Raw genomic sequence first — 16,185 nt, forward strand, 5'->3', positions numbered from 1 at the left:
GCTATTATGGCTATGTTCTGCCTTCAGTGTTGGAGGTAGTAAGCCTCTGAATATCAGTTCCTAGGAAATCTGAAGAAGTGTGCATGCACACGAAAGCTCATACCAAGAACTAACTTAGTTGGTCTTTAAGGTGCTACTGGAAGGAATTTTTTTATTTTGTTTAGGAAACACAAGTGAGGAGAGTGCTGTTGTGCTGCTTGTGGGCTTCCCATTGGGGCATCTGGTTGGCCAGTGTGAGAACAGGATGCTAGACTAGATGGGACTTTGGCCTGATCTAACAGGGCCCTTTTTATCTTATTATGGTCTTACTGTAGGTAGAAGGAGCACATATGCCTAAATATTTCCACCAGCCCTGAGTGAGGAAGCCCATGAGTTCTACTTAGAATCTGAGGCTCCCTTTCGAAAAATAAAATAAAAGTATGATGATTATTTAAAGGGTCTCACTTAAGAGTTTTTATGTCTTTTCATGAAAGACTGAGCTGTTGATCCAGGAGTTTTCCAAAGTTTCTTAAGCTGAACTTCATTCTTGGTGCATATGCCAAGGCTGGCTACTGTTGCTTAAGTGAAGTGTGCCCCAGCATCTTTGGCACTGTATCTTAATAGTGTCCTTGGAAGCGATGTGCAAATTAAGCCAGGGTTCCAAGTCAAGCTGGTTTCAGGCCAAGTCCCCCAAAGCAAGAGGCAGATCCAGGCAGACTCAAGAGCTACTTGTTACCCAAGGGTGAGCTGGAGGCAGGTTCAAGAGTGCTCGGGGTCAGAGCCAGGAAATCAAGTCAGCCCAAGGTGAGTCACTCCAGAGCTTGGCAGTTCCCAGAGCCAAGAACATTCTGTACTCTTTCCATAGCCAAATGGGGGAAGCAAACTTTGGCCTCAGAACCAAAAAGATATGACCCCAGACTCTAAATCAGCATGTGTAGGCCTCTAGCTTTTTCTTGGATTGTGATGTGGCCTGAATGAGCTCCCCAGTCCTGATGCAGATGAAGTGACCGGGGAGAACACAATGACGATTGTGGTTACATCTCTTTTACACACTGCCAAGCCATAATACTACTGATACAGTATTGCCGCTTATGGTGCTTCCATTCCTAGAGTTCAGATTGTCAGCTTTTCCATTCCCAACCCCTGTTTTGTAGCTATTTCTAACCTGGCTGCAACCATTGGCTCAGAATAGTGTGTTCCATGATTTAAGTCAGAATGGTACTCTTCTACTTGACATGCTTCTACACTTTTTTGCCAGCTTGAGGTGCCTTTCTCTATATAAATTATAGCTCTGCAATGGTTTGCCTTTTATTTTTTTGCAAGCCAAAGGTTTCAGGGGCCTCTTTTTGAAAGCAACTCATTAAGGGGCAGTAGAGTGGTTTGGAATGTCCAAAAGACAGTTGTCTTGTACCTCCTTTTTGGATAGAGACAGAGCAGGTAGAGTAACCTGGAGCATGCAAAGCCTTTTTTTTCATTAGGCAGCATAAAAGTGTATAGAATTCTTGGTGAAAGAAGGAGCAGGGTGGCTGGTTGTATGATACAAATATCTATAGACAGTTTGGGTGCTTTATACTCTTCATTGCAAAACATTTGACACTATAATCTTGCATAGCACTTTATATCTGTCCACAACTATTCAAACTGTTTTGTGGAAACCTGGGGTTCCCTGTTGTAAAGATAAGGAATGATGAACCCACTCCCCATGAAAGATATCTTGTCTGCCATTGTCCATTCCCCCCTGTAGTTCCAGGGAGTTTGGGATGTACTTGAAGTTAGAAGTGGGTGAATCTGTCCATTTTTGTTTTTCTCAGTTTCTAATTTTTCCACGCTTAAGTTCAATTCTCCACATTTCCACATCAGTTTGAGATTTATTTTTTTTAAGTCCTCATGACAATTCTTCAGCAAATTTCTAATATCACAATTTTTCCTACTAGACACATATTTAAAGCAGCTTCCCCCAACACTGCACATTTATGTATGTTATTTCCACTAATACATACATTTATATGCACACTTTACCCTAACATATGCATTTTTGTACACATTGCTTGGCTGGAGAATTGCATTGCAGAATTCGGAGAATTGTGAATTTCAAATTGTCACTTGCTGGTACTGTTTGTTTCCAAGAGTGTGTATCAAACATGGAACAACTCCTTCTCAAACCCATAATTCTTTATATCTGGAAGCTGAATAGCACTGTATGGTCCTAGCACTGTTGATAATATACAGGATGTATGCAGTATTGTAGGCCTGGGAATAGCTAAAGGAGTACAATTAAACACATTTCTCAATGAAGAAGAAATATATGGGCTGGCCAGTTACTTAAAGCTGGTGTGAAGTTCCAAGCAGTTCCTACCCACAACTGGCAGTACACAAAACTACCCTCATTAATAATAAAAAGTCCCCCTCTTCTCCAATCCCTTCCCGGTCTGAAATGTGCTTTCAGAGATGATCAGGCTGTTGTGGAATATTATATAGCCTTTGGTGTTGATGCCTTCTGGGTGGGGGATCACAAGCAACAAGAGGGAAGGCAGCATGAACTCAAGAGGGTGTGCAGGTCATCTATTGAACAACATGTGTCATATCTTGCCAAGCCTCTCTTGTCAGCTGTACAGTGTCAAGTTCAAACTTGTTATGTTGGCAAACCCTTTTCAACATCAGCTTGTCTGCAGAAAAGCCCTGCTCATTGCAGAGAACTCACATCTATATAGCATGCTGCTCAGGCCCCACAGGTTACTCTGCATGAATTGAGAGCATATTCTCAAAAATGCCCAGTGCTGCAGGGAAAGATCAGTTGTTGAACTTCCCCTATCAAACTACCTTTCATTGGGAGTTGGTTCGCCATAAGAATCAGTGTGTTGAGGAGCCCTAGATTCCCTGGAGCAAGTGGAACATAGTTCATGTATTCATTTAGGCACCTTAGCTCTGGAACTACCTTCCAAGGAATGTTAGACTGGCCCCAAATGTAGGAGCAGAAGGGTCTTGAAATACAGTGGCGGAACACCCCCCAACATATGCGACACAGGAGTGTGGGTTTCTCAAGAACTTCCCACTTAGCTCTTGAATCCTGCTCAGCAGTGGGGGGAGAAGCATTTGCATAAGGCAGCAAGTGATTTCACCCACTGAAAATATTTTAATGCTACCATTCTGTGGGATTATAGGAGAAAAAAGTGAGTGTCACCATGAAAGTATTGGAACAATTCCAAATGGATCTCAGATTTTCTGTGTGTGCCAAACCATTGCTGCTAAATAAAGCAGCTGTGGCAATAGCCCATCCTTTCTCTAAGGCATTAGGACTCCTTCCAAATGTCCCTCAGACATACGGAAGGAAAAAACTTCACTGTCATCTGAGTTGATGCCCTAGACGGTTGTCTTCACAGCAGGAGAGTCCTGCTTTCTTAAGTTTGCTTTTTGACCTAGAAAGTGTTCCGCAGACATCTATTGCTGCTGGAGTGATGAAGGGTTCACGCATCATATAATCAGAAGTGTTCTCTTTTAGCAAACTGCCCTCCTGGTTCCTGGCCTCTGACTTTTCCCATAAATTACCTTCCAACCGGGTGAGAGGCATTGCTCGCGACTTCATCCTCCCCTTTTGCTGCTCAGATTTTGACAGGAGTCGGCCGTTTTGAATCCAGCGATAAATCTTTACATCTGTCTCCCACACCGTTGGCAGCGACAGTGGAATTGCTCTCTTTCAGACACTTTGCGCCGTGTTAGCTTTTAATATTGTGGTTAACCACAGAGATTATACCATGCTGAAGATAAACTGAAAGGAATGTTGAAACTTAAATGAAGGAGTGGGGTATGTTAAAATGCAGACAAGGGTAGAGATGGCTTTGCTGGAACTGGCAGGGCTGTCTGCAGAGCCCACTGATGCAAGGGAGACAAATTAATATGGGCAGCCCATTAAAACAGTTTGATTTCTGAATAAAAAGAGAGGACGTTGTGGTGCTGCAGTAAAGCTGATGCAGGAAACGTGCACTGAATTATACCTTCCTTTGGGGAGTTTTTACTCCTGGATTTCCTGCTTAGCACTACAGCCACAACCTGAGAAGCACAGGAAAGGGTCATCAAATGCACCCTTTTGGTACAGCCTCAGTTGCGGTGAGGATGTTTTTTTGAATTGCGCAGAATTTTTCACCAGTTAGACAACCTTGCCTAACTCCAGCACTTGCATGCTTCCACCCCAATGAAGGCTTGCTGACTTATAGTTTGTATCTTTTACTCGGTGTCAACAAAACTACAGTTAGCACTGTTTAACATGCTCCACAGCAATTTTGGTCTCAACAGGCACCATTTAGCACTTTCCGGATTCAGCGCAAAACACAGATATTAATAACCGCCCACCTGAGGACCTGTGGCTCACAAATTAGATGCTTAGGTGGCTAATGGATAACATTTTTGTGGCGGAGTATGAACAAGGCAGCTTCAGGCGTGAACAGATGCCAGCTTGCAACCCATCTCACGTCCAGGCTCCTTGTTTATTTTCACGCGCTGATTAAGTTCTTTCCTTACAGAAGTTCTAATGGTTCCTGACATGTTAAATTACAGCAATAACATTGGGAGTACCACACAAGAATTGTTTTTCCTTTCCTCTGCTGAAATTGGTGCGAGGGGAAATGGCTTCCACTTTAAAGCCAGCCCTTCGAAAGCCTTTCACATCTGGCTAAATTTTGGATAATTAAGCCTGGGTTTGCAAAGAAGCTGTTTTAGAGAGTTCTTTCTTCCAGGTGTTTGGGTGGCCACTTCAGCTGCAGACAAACTGTTGTTGTGAATGTTCATATTGGTAACTTAAAAAAAATAAAGAATAAAGTGAGCATTACCCAAATGGCCTGTAAAATTGAAGGCGGGTGGGGGGAGGTGTTGGGAAGTCTGTAGCTGGCAGGAGAACAAACAGAAGTAGGCAGTAATTCATTTTAATGTGTGTGACTTTAATTTGAGAACAAAGTGTTGCCATTTTGAACTTCATAGGCTCTCTGTATTAATAAGCTAATCATTCACCACACAAGGGAGGAAAATCATTAGTTGGACTTTTATTCACTGGACAGTGAACCCTTTTCAGCTAGGACTCCCTGGCCCCATTTCCAGAGATTGCAAAGAGGTGATGGAAGAGTTGGACTATTAAATTTAAAAACAGATAGCCACTGTGCATTGGTTAGAACATAACTCCTACTGGCTTAACACTCGGCCACACAAAACCTGGTTTTGTAAAACCTAAAGCTTTTATGTTGCCTCTGAAAATGCTGGTGCTTTGGTGTGGGCTTCATGGGAAAATAATTTCTGGGGGACAGCAGGCAAATTGACAGAGACTGATTTCTTTACGTGGGATGCAAGTGAAGAAGCTAAAATCTGTCTTCTTTGCCTGTACTCATAGTCACAATGGAATGTAGGAAAGAAGGTGTCATCTTAAGCTGGGGTGAGCAGACTTCACACTTGTCAAATTTACCTAGTTTTTTTTTAATGGAACCCCCCCCCCCCCCGGATCTATCAACTGGAGACAGTTGGAAAAGACATACAGTACGAATTAAAGAACAGGGTGCCTCTGAGCACTGTGAAGTTGTTTTTTGTACAGTCCTTTCACATAATGGTCCACTCCAGGTTAACCCTGAACATTCTTGATTTTAGCACCCTAATTTAGATGGGAAAAGTCATTTCCTTAATGGCTTTTTTCAACAGTCACAAGTCAGAAACGCTTGCTGGACTGCTGCAGATCACTCAGAAATATACCTGTAAATCCTGATCTACTTTCTGCTCATCTCTGCCTTAAGCTGCGCAGCATTAAGACAGGGGTGGGGACCTGGATGTGGCAGGTGGGCCAAATTGTTATTTCCCCGACCCTTTGTGGGTGGGGCCAGTCACCTGGCATTGCAGTGATATCAAGTGACTTGCTTGCAGAGCTCCTTTCAAAGCACTATCTTGTGGAGTGCTTTGAAAGGGACCTAGTGATTGGTGGGTCTTACTTAGCCCCACTCAAAGTGTTTTGCAGGCACTGCCGACCAGCTGCTTTCAGCTGAGCCATACTGTATACGGCTTCAGTGCAGAACAAGTGGGCATGGCTTGGCTGAAATAACCCTTGTGGGTCAAATGGGGAGAGCGAGGATTGGGGCTAATTAGGCCTATGAAGATAGCATCAACTCTGTGTGTCTTCTTTTTCACATAGCAGAAATTCCTTCCCAGATTAACTTCAGCAATACTTTTGTACTGTTTGGTAAGCAGTCCAAGGAATATTTATTGATTATTTATTGAAAATTTTTTGACCCTCTAAATCTAATAAATTTGTGGTGGTGGGGATGATGATAATAGTGGCTATCCCAGTATGTTGCCTTCAACTGAATAAGAGAGTGAAGAGCATGCTGCGTCTGAAAAGGGATAGCTCTTTCTGTCCAAGAAGGCTAAAATAGTTACATTCAGCTCCTGAATTATTTGCTTCTATCTGCACTGCTGCTTTAAAGAGGCAAAGCAAAATAATTCAGGAGTGGAATGTAATTATTTCAGCTAATAAGAGCCAGCTACTCCTAAATCTCCTACAAGTGGTTGTGTTTGATTCAAATAGTGCTGAAAGCACTCCTGGGGCCTTTTCCGGAACTTCCAAAAGTGTCTCACTGTATCACGTTATAGCAAAGCATGTATTCCCCCAATCTCTGGCAACTTTCCTACTTGTTTTCTAGAAGTAATACAGTAAGGTGGCAGTGAGGTCTCTGGTGTCCTTTGGAGTGTTCTTACCTTGGCACCCCAGGGAGTTGCAAGGCAAACAAAAATACAGTGGTACCTCGGGTTAAGTACTTAATTCGTTCCGAAGGTCCATTCTTAACCTGAAACTGTTCTTAACCTGAAGCGCCACTTTAGCTAATGGGGCCTCCTGCTGCTGCCGCGCCGCCGGAGCACGATTTCTGTTCTCATTCTGAAGCAAAGTTCTTAACCCAAGGTACTATTTCTGGGTTACTGGAGTCTGTAACCTGAAGCGTATGTAACCTGAAGTACCACTGTACATGGGTGTCTCGTTGCTCCAGTTTTATTACTCAGATTAGTTCCACCACCTGCTGGGTTTAAGAGGAGTCTAACTCTTCTTTATTACAAGGAGGCAGTCTAAATGGGGTACCAGCTCTGCCAGCTTCCGGTCTCCAGCCACTCTCCTAGAAGATTGGCATACATTTTCTGACACTGTTGGCAGAGTCAGATACATTATGTCTTCATGCGACTATAGAGGTGTCATAGCAGACAGTTGTGGATTTGAGTCAGGAACCAAATGCATAGCTTCTCCAAGGCACAGAGTTTCTGCTGACTCCAGACCTGAAGACCCTTAATCAAAGATTTGGAGGTGGAAACATGGCTATGAAAAGAGGGCATCCTCTGCTTTATGAACAGTTTTCTGATGTAGGATCTAGGGCAGAGTAAGCCTGGGATTTCCTGGTCCATTGCACAAGATTATATTGGCTGATTCAGCAGAATTAGTCAGAGGCCAGGTGGTACATTTAAATAAAGATTTACTAAGGATTGCCTGTAACGCCAAAATTAATGGCCACCAGAGCCTGAGGATAGGCAACCAAGGATGAGATTGTCCCAGACAGTTTGTCTTAGAGCCAGATGGTTGGACCTAAATGGGCCTTGGTTTTGACACAGCACAGGAATTATTCCATTGAATGTCAAGAGCTTCTAGGATTTCTTGTTGTTGGCAGCGGTTGCTTGGACAGGATAGAAGGTCTTAACCACCCTTGAACTGAGTGGCCAAGCCTACTAATAATGGTAAACCTGTGGCATGTTTGTCTGTCTCTCTCTCTTGTGCAGAGCACAGATTCTCTTCAGTCAGCCATCCAGCCGGAAATGCAGATAGACCACGGAGGCATTCAGATTCAGTGAAATGGAGTCCATGAGAAACAGAAGCACCACCACCACCAAACTCCACTCCAGCCACCTTGTCTGGCAGCTGAAGATCTTCTCAGCTTGGAGGATATTCTCCCTACCCTCTCCTGTACATAAGAGTGTGAGCCAGCTCCATTGAACTGATTGTTTGGAACCCCCTCCCACAGGTCCTCGTATGAAGGAGCTCCCTAGAATCTGATGTGCAGATGAAGAGAACTGCCATCCTTTTCACTCCTGTGCAAAAGACTCCTAATGGACGTGGTTTAGCCATACCTGAAAGAAAAAGATGTTTTTGCAGAAGATGAAAGCTAGCTAACCTTAATTAATCAAAAGATTACAAGTGAATTGATGTGCCACCTTTCATCTCCGTGACTCATCCTTGTAAATGTCTCTAGATACCTTATCAGACTCTTGCCTGTCTTGCAGTACATACCTTACCACACAGAAAGAATCAAGAGTGCAAATATATTTTGCTGTTGAAAGAAGAATTTTTTAATTTGCTATGTTTATAACGAGAGAGAGAGAGAGAGAGAGAGAGAGATGGATGTATTTAAGAAAGAAAATGGAGGGAAGCCCATTATCACAATTGTTAGCTTTTTTGCTGCTGTTTTTCCTGTTTTGTTTCAGTGTAACCGAAATAAATTTTTTTTAAAAGGAAAAGAACAAATTTCCATACACATACAACCTTTGCCTTTTTTGTTGATATTGTTGCTTAACTACTTTTCTAAAGAGGGGTTAACTACTATCCAACACTTGTAATTATGCATTTCTAAAGAAATAAATGTGTATTTATGAAGAGCATCCTTCTCTTGCCTGTTTGTGGAATATAACTCTTCTGAAAGACTTGCCTTTTCACATAGTGCTTTACTCCCACATTAATTTTACTCTGACATTTTCCATCCAGGATGAAAAGCCCCCTGACTCTCATTGCCACCTGCCTCAGTGACAGGGCCCCCTGGAACAGAGCATCTGAAGATGATCTTAACATCCAAGGCTGACGTGAAGACAAGTGATCCTTTAGCTCTTTAAAAGTAGGTCTCTGAACTCTGAGTTGAGTTTGAAGCCAGTGTTACTGTTTAAACACAGAGGTGATATGACCCCAAAGCCCAGATACACTTAGCACCCTAGCAGCTATGTTTTGGACTAAATACAGTCATAATGCATCACCTCCTACAGTCCCAGTAATATGTAAGGATAGATTCCAGCATTTCTCTTACAAGTAAAAAATAAAATAAAATTGGGGCTTTGGAACATGGATACTTGGATTAGGGCTTTTCACCGAAAGAAGCATTCCTTGCTGGGATGGATAGAGGTTCCCTCAGCTCATTGCTGCAGAATTAGATCATGTCACACCTCAGATTTGAAGCACTTCAGGTTGCTTTGCCTCTTCTTCCAAAACCTTGGATTGTAGGCCACAAAGGGTGTGTGTGTCGATAATTGTATGCAATTGGCAGAATTGGATTAAATTTGCAGGCATAGGCATCCCTGTTGTATGCATGAACATGGCATACAACTTAAAGGTGTTCCTAGGTACTGCTGCTGATATGTTACTTCTGCATCCCTTCCAAAAACACTGTAAATTGGAAGTAAAGAGAGAGCCCTGCTATAGTTGCTGAAAGCTAGATCTGCCAGTCACAAAACTACACTCCCCTTCCCGGCCTCTCCCTTCCCCTCTGGCAGGCATTTTCCAGTTTTGGTGAGGTTGGAGGAGTGTACAAAAGAGTATCAAACTAGTAAACTAAACAAAAAAATATAAGTCCCCCAGCTCTGAGTTGGTTCTAAAGCTTCAGAACCAGCCTGCTTTCTCTCATACTACCTCAGAGCCAAAGATCTCTGAAATGAGCCTCAGACTCATGCTTTGTCTGAAGTGAATACATAGTCACAACTGGGTTGGGCCCAGCTGCCCCCCTATCTAGACAGGGATAGTCTAACTTCTCTAATGATTCAGAAACCAGCTGGTACAGAATTCAGCAGCCAGGTTGCTCACCAGGGCAAGACGGTTTGAGCATTTTACACTGATCCTGGCCCGACTGCACTGGCTGCCAGTCAGTTTCCAGGCCCAATGCAAAGTACTGGTTTTGACCTATAAAGCCTCAAATGGCTCAGGCCTGCAGTACCTGAAGGAATGCTTCTCCCCATATGAACTGACACAAACCCTGCGACCTGAGGCCCTTCTTTGTGTACCCCTTTCATGAGAGGGCCGGAGAGTGGCAACACGAGAACAGACCTTTTCTGTGGTGGCTTCCTATTTGTGGGTTGCTCTCCCCTGGAATGCTCTCACTGGCACCATAATTACTTCTTTGGTGATCACTCGTAGCCGAGTAAGATTGTCTGGTGCCAGGCAAAAGCATTTCTCTTCTCCTAGGTCTTTGGATAATTAAACCATCTATGGCCCTTTAAATTGTGTGGAGATGGTTTATTGTTTTGTTTGTTCCTATGTTATGTATTTTTGTATCTTTGTATTGCTAACCACCCTGTGATCCTCAGATGAAGGGCAGTATAGAAATAATGATGATGATGTCACTGAAGTGGGTGCCAGGCCAGTTCAAGCCATGTATGTCATGGGCAGGTCTATGAGTTGCACCCAGGCATCTAAATACATCCTACTTCATTGCATGCCTTGAGGCCCACCACCTCCTGGAGGCAGATCATTAGGAAATACAAAGTAGTACATTCCATTTTGAAAATGATTGCAGACTGATTTTACCCATATAGCTCCTGGCAATCAAATATTTCCTCTTCCCCCACTTCCCCCCTCTCTTTTGGTTATATGGCTCCTGAAAACTGGCTTTGGCTTCCCATCTTTTGCAACATGAAAAATAACTGACAAACTGGAATGTGTCCAGAGGAGGGCAACCAAAATGGTCAAAGGCCTGGAAACGATGCCTTATGAGGAACGGCTAAGGGAGCTGGGAGAAGAGGAGGTTAAGGGGTGATATGATAGCCATGTTCAAATATATAAAAGGATGTCACATAGAGGAGGGAGAAAGGTTGTTTTCTGCTGCTCCAGAGAAGCGGACACGGAGCAATCGTTCCAAACTACAAGAAAGAAGATTCCACCTAAACATTAGGAAGAACTTCCTGACAGTAAGAGCTGTTCGACAGTGGAATTTGCTGCCAAGGAGTGTGGTGGAGTCTCCTTCTTTGGAGGTCTTTAAGCAGAGGCTTGACAACCATATGTCAGGAGTGCTCTGATGGTGTTTCCTGCTTGGCAGGGGGTTGGACTCGATGGCCCTTGTGGTCTCTTCCAACTCTATGACTCTATGATTCTATGATTCTATTCTAACCATTGCACACTTGTGGGATGTCTTTCTTCCAAACAGATCTCAAAGCAGTTAGCTGAGATTTCTTTTCTCTGAATGCAAGGGCGTGAGTTTGTGCGTGCATACGCGAAGATCATTCCTGGAAAATGATGCTTTGAATTTTGGTTGGGGGTGTATGTGCATTTGTAGTATGCTGGAATGAGCAAGGAGATGCAATTGCACTGAGCCATTTGGGATTATCTGGTAGCACAGTAAATTAGTGTTACTTGATACATGCAAAGGGCAACAGTGGAGAATCCAGCAAGGGGAATTTTGCACGGTGGAATGCAATTAGCCATTTACAACATGGCAAGAAATCCAAGGTTAACACCCTTGTTCTTGTAAAATAGCATTTTGGGAATTTTCAGTAATGTTCTCTCCTGCAGTATAATGAATTAGTCTGGAAGAGAATTTTACAAAGGAACACTTTGCTCTCAGCAGCAGATATGTATGGGAAATTGCAATTGGGGAAAAATATTTTGACTTGAAACAAAAATGTGTTCTGGGCTTGACAATTCTGTTGTGGTAGTGTATCCCCCCCCCCTAATAATAAATTAAAGCGTAGTTAAATAGAAAGCTAGGCTGAGCAAATTTGACAGATTGCTACGTACCCTAATCTAGAAGAAGGAAGATTAAGAGTTTTGGTTTGCCAAGTTTTTCCCAGACTTCCTGCCTGGCCTTGGACTTCATCACTTACCTCTGGGACTGTGTAAAACGGAAGAAAAAATGGCTTTTGAAATTCCATCTCCCATGCCAAGAACAGCCATATTCCTGTACCAGATTAAATTATGTGATTTAAAACTTTGCCTACATTTGCTGATTGGTGAAATTACAGGAGGAAAATTCTCTCATTTCGAGGCAAGTAGGAAAAAAAAGTATTATTTGCATGTCCAGCAAGATTATAGAGTTCTGTGGTGGGACAGAATAGACATTATCTAGAAATGACAACATTTCAAAAACCCAACTTTTCTAGATTCTATCAATGAAAAACAACTGCTTTAAAGTGGAATCAATCAGGCAACCGTAAAGTAGGCTCCTTGCAAAACAAGGTAAGAAAAGCCAATACTTTACTTTTATTTTTTTTCTGATGCAGTCTGGATCCCTATATTTTATTTGTTTTAGGAGGGGGAGAATGGGTTTATCCTGTTTTCAAGCAATGCTAATTTATGCTTGCCTTTATTTCCCTGAATCATCGTTCATTTGATTAAGACATTTGTATAGGGTCATACCTTGGTTTTCAAACAATTCTCGAATGTTTTGGCTCCCAAACGCCGCAAACCCAGAAGTGACTGTTCTGGTTTGCAAACTATTTTTGGAAGTCAAATGTCCGACGGGGCTGCCACGGTTTCTGATTAGCTGCAAGAGTTTCCTGCAGCCAATCAGAAGCCACACTTTGGTTTCCAAACGTTTTGGAAGTCGAACAGACTTCCAGAACAGATTCTGTTCGACTTCCAAGGTATGGCTGGACTGCTTTTCCAGAAGCTCAAACTGGTTTACACTGCAAAGGAACAACAAACATGGGAAGAGGGAGGTGATTTTAGCAAATCCTTTTCTCTTGAAGCTCCCTCTGTGTCACCTTGCAATGCTGTTCAAAAAGGGACACAACTGGATTAAACCCATGAAGCCAAACTATTATGAATCACAATTTAAAAACCATATCTGAAACAGTGCAGCCTTGGAAAACTTAAAGGCCTGGCAAAATGCAAAAGGTGTTTGAAGCGCTTTTGAAAATATGGCAGTTCTGGAACCTTCCTAATTATTACTATTTGTTTATTAAATTTGTTAGTCACAACCCAAAGTGACTTAAAAGAACAATGTTCCTTCTGGAATGAGGTTCCAAGTCGATCTGGGGGCTCCTGCTGTGAAAAAGCCTGATATACACTAAGCCAGCACTCTCTAAACCTGTTGTGGGGATGGGATGGACAACAAGGTCAGCTGACTGGGATTCATATAAGGAAAAGTGGTCCTTAAGCCATTGCTAAAACCAAACAGTCAAAAGTCATTGGCTGTGAGATGATACGTTTCAGGAAGCAAATCATCGAAATGTATGGAGTAACTCGGGATACAACTCAGCAAGGAAAAATGCACCCTAACATAGAATCCTAGAATTGTGCAGCTGGAAGGGACCCTAAGGGTCATTTGGTCCAATGCTTAGCAACATTCCCTATTTATTTTTGTGTGTGTTCTTTTGTATCCTGCCATTCTATAGATAACAAGATAACTACCACAATGGTAATAAGGTAATAATAAAATAACTCCCCCCACCCCATCACAGTCCATGGCTTAATTTGAAGTTCATGTGGGACCATCAGTCTCAAGACGTCTTTTGAATTGCTGAGGGATCAGCCCTTGAATGTAGAAAGGTAATAAAAGGAAGAGTGCCCCAAAGTATGGATTGCGGAATATGCACAGAAAAGCCGGCAGGTCTGGAAACAGTCTCCACTGGGGCATTTAGACCAAGGGAGATTGCAGCATTTGAGAATTTTTAGGTTAGAGAAGAGGCAATGTAACAGAATTGTATAAAATAATTATAAATGGCATGGAGAAAGTGGATAGAGAAAAGTTTTTCTCCCTTCTTTTGCTACATTAGATCTCATGGACATCTAATGAAGCTGAATGTCGAAGGTTTTTGACAAGTGATAGAAAGTACTTCTTCATGCAGTGCAGAGTTAAACTATGGAACCCACTCCCACAGGAGGCAGAGATGTTCACCAAGTTGGATGGCTTTAAAAGGGAATTAGACAAATTCATGGGGGACGCGGGTGGCTTTGTGGGTTAAACCACAGAGCCTAGGACTTGCTGATCAGAAGGTCGGTGGTTCAAATCCCCGTAACGGGGTGAGCTCCTGTTGCTTGGTCCCAGCTCCTGCCAACCTAGTAGTTCGAAAGCACATTAAAGTGCAAGTAGATAAATAGGTACCGCTCCGGCGGGAAGGTAAACAGCGTTTCCGTGCACTGCTGTGGTTCTCCAGAAGTGGCTTAGTCATGCTGGCCACATGACCTGGAAGCTGTACGCCGGCTCCCTTGGCCAATAAAGCAAGATGAGCGCTGCAACCCCAGAGTCGGCCATGACTGGACCTAATGGTCAGGGGTCTCTTTACCTTTACCTTAGACAAATTCATAGAGGAGAGGGCTATTGATGTCTACTAGCCTTGAGGCCTACGCTTTGCCTCCATGGGTGGAGGCATGCTGTCAGAGGTAGTATTCCTCTGAATATAAGTTGCTGGGAAGTGCAGGTGGGCAGAGTGCCACTGTGCTCACGTCACATTTGAAAGCTTCCCACAGTCATCTGGTTAGCTACTATGAAAACAGGATCCTGAGCTAGATGGCTCATCTGATCCAACAGGTTCATCTTGTATTCTTACAGCAGTATATTTTGTGTTTTTATTTTGTATGTTTATGTCGAGAACTGCCTTGAGATTTTAGATGAAGGGTGGTATACAAAGTTATAAAAAAGTAAATTTTAAAAAATGAATAAAGTGCTCTTGTGCTTGGGACCTGCTTGTGCGTTTCCTGCAGGTATCTGATTAGCCACTGTGAGTACAGGATGCCAGGCTAGATGAGCCCCTGCTCTGATCCAGCAGGCTCTTCTTATGTTCTCAGTGCTGTGTGGCTTTAGCTTTAATTGGTACTGACTCCTGTTAAGTCCCCTTGAAAGAGAAAAAAGATAAGCTCCTCTTCTCCCTCTAAAAAAGGGGCAGGGGAAGGATTCAGCATCAACCATGTAATAACAATCTTCTTTAAGATATATACTAAAATGTGTGATAGGCTTATTGGAGAATTAGAGAGCAGCTGGATGCAGGGCCATCAGAGGCAGTCACTGCTGGACCAGGCCTAGATTCTGAGCTTTCATTAAAGAAAAGTAAGTAAGTAGACCTTTTGGAATGAAAGTTTTGAAGCAAAAAGTGCAGGCACCATTCCAAGCAATTGCTTTGTGAGAGATGAGCCTGCTCCTTGCTTTCAATGTCTTTAGCCAGTTTTGAAATGGCAACATAGGAAGCTGCCTTATACTGGGAGTCAAACCATTGTCTATCCAGAGCAATGTTGTCTACACTGACTGACAGTGTCTCTCTAGGATTTCAGGTAAGGGACATTCTGAGCCCTACCTGGAAACACTGGGAATTGAACCAGGAACCCGCACGCAAAGCAAATGCCGTGTCACTGAGCTGTGGCTCTTCCCCTATGTAACGTAATATCGACAAAACTACAACAGCTGAATTAAACTGCAGGTTCTTCATGTGTATGTGTGTGTAAAAGAGCTGAGCCAGAAAAGCAGAAATGTCTTAATGCTTTCTCCCAACATTGCACTCTCCTCCTCATTCTCCTCTTGCCTTTGGGAATCTGCAGAGAGTCTCTTTCCTGATTGTGTCCAGGAGGAGGAGGGTTAAGAATGCACAGAGGAGGGTGGGAAGGGAATCCCTCGCTTGGAACTTGAGACTTTCCAGCTGAGAGGGGGATGCAGACGTCACTCTCCTCACTGCTGCGCTCAGCTCCCATGTCAAAGGAAGTCCAGGGAAAGAGCATCAAGGAATCCAGCACCACTGAGAATACAGATATGTAATGCCATCACTTCCGACTTCGGTGAGTAGAGAAAAGTGTCAGTCTGTGAAATAGCTTTGCAAAGGTTTTGAAACTTTCTCTTCGGAGACGGCCTCAGGACCGGATACGGGAATCAATTTAAGAACAGAAGCCTGCTTTGCTACCAGGGGCTCAAGAACAGTCTAATACAGCTTATGCAAATGCTGTTACGATCCGGTGAAATCAAGTCAAAGAAATGTCCTGGGATGGTTATCTGTGATACATGCACACCTGCCAAGAACCCAGAACAAAAGAGAGAGAGAGAAGAGAGAGAAATACACAGGGCTCTTAATCTGTGAATGTTCAGGCAGCTTCTGGAAAAGGCTCTTTTCTTTTTGCTTTGGGTAGCTGCCTGCTTTGGTCATCCCATGCATTAAGACTGTTTGATGCTGTGCTTATTAAGCTTGTGACCTTTAAGCATTAGGGGTTTCCTCAGATGGTGGGGGGATGTCAAGTCATCCACTTTA

The 16,185-nt window shown here is 43.2% G+C and overlaps 2 protein-coding genes across 5 annotated transcripts in view; both read left to right on the forward strand.

Annotated features, from left to right (window-relative positions):
- The window catches only part of BANP (BTG3 associated nuclear protein), a 156,864-nt gene extending 148,229 nt beyond the window's left edge, over positions 1-8,635 (forward strand). For both annotated transcript variants that reach the window (XM_079988855.1, XM_079988857.1), the window contains one exon: positions 7,765-8,635. In XM_079988855.1, coding sequence (XP_079844981.1) covers positions 7,765-7,836 — 72 coding nt within the window. In that variant the 3' untranslated portion in view covers positions 7,837-8,635. The remainder of the gene's footprint in view (positions 1-7,764) is intronic.
- Positions 8,636-12,081: 3,446 nt separating this feature from the next.
- The window catches only part of ZNF469 (zinc finger protein 469), a 281,476-nt gene continuing 277,372 nt past the window's right edge, over positions 12,082-16,185 (forward strand). For 2 of the 3 annotated variants that reach the window (XM_079988668.1, XM_079988673.1), the window contains exon 1: positions 15,613-15,721. The gene's annotated coding sequence lies outside the window, so the exon portion shown is untranslated. Of the gene's footprint in view, positions 12,191-15,612; positions 15,722-16,185 lie in introns of those variants that run through there. The other variant, XM_079988670.1, reaches the window with a different exon arrangement.

This window comes from Podarcis cretensis (assembly GCF_951804945.1).
Source record: "Podarcis cretensis genome assembly, chromosome: 8".
NCBI classification, from domain to species: domain Eukaryota; kingdom Metazoa; phylum Chordata; class Lepidosauria; order Squamata; family Lacertidae; genus Podarcis; species Podarcis cretensis.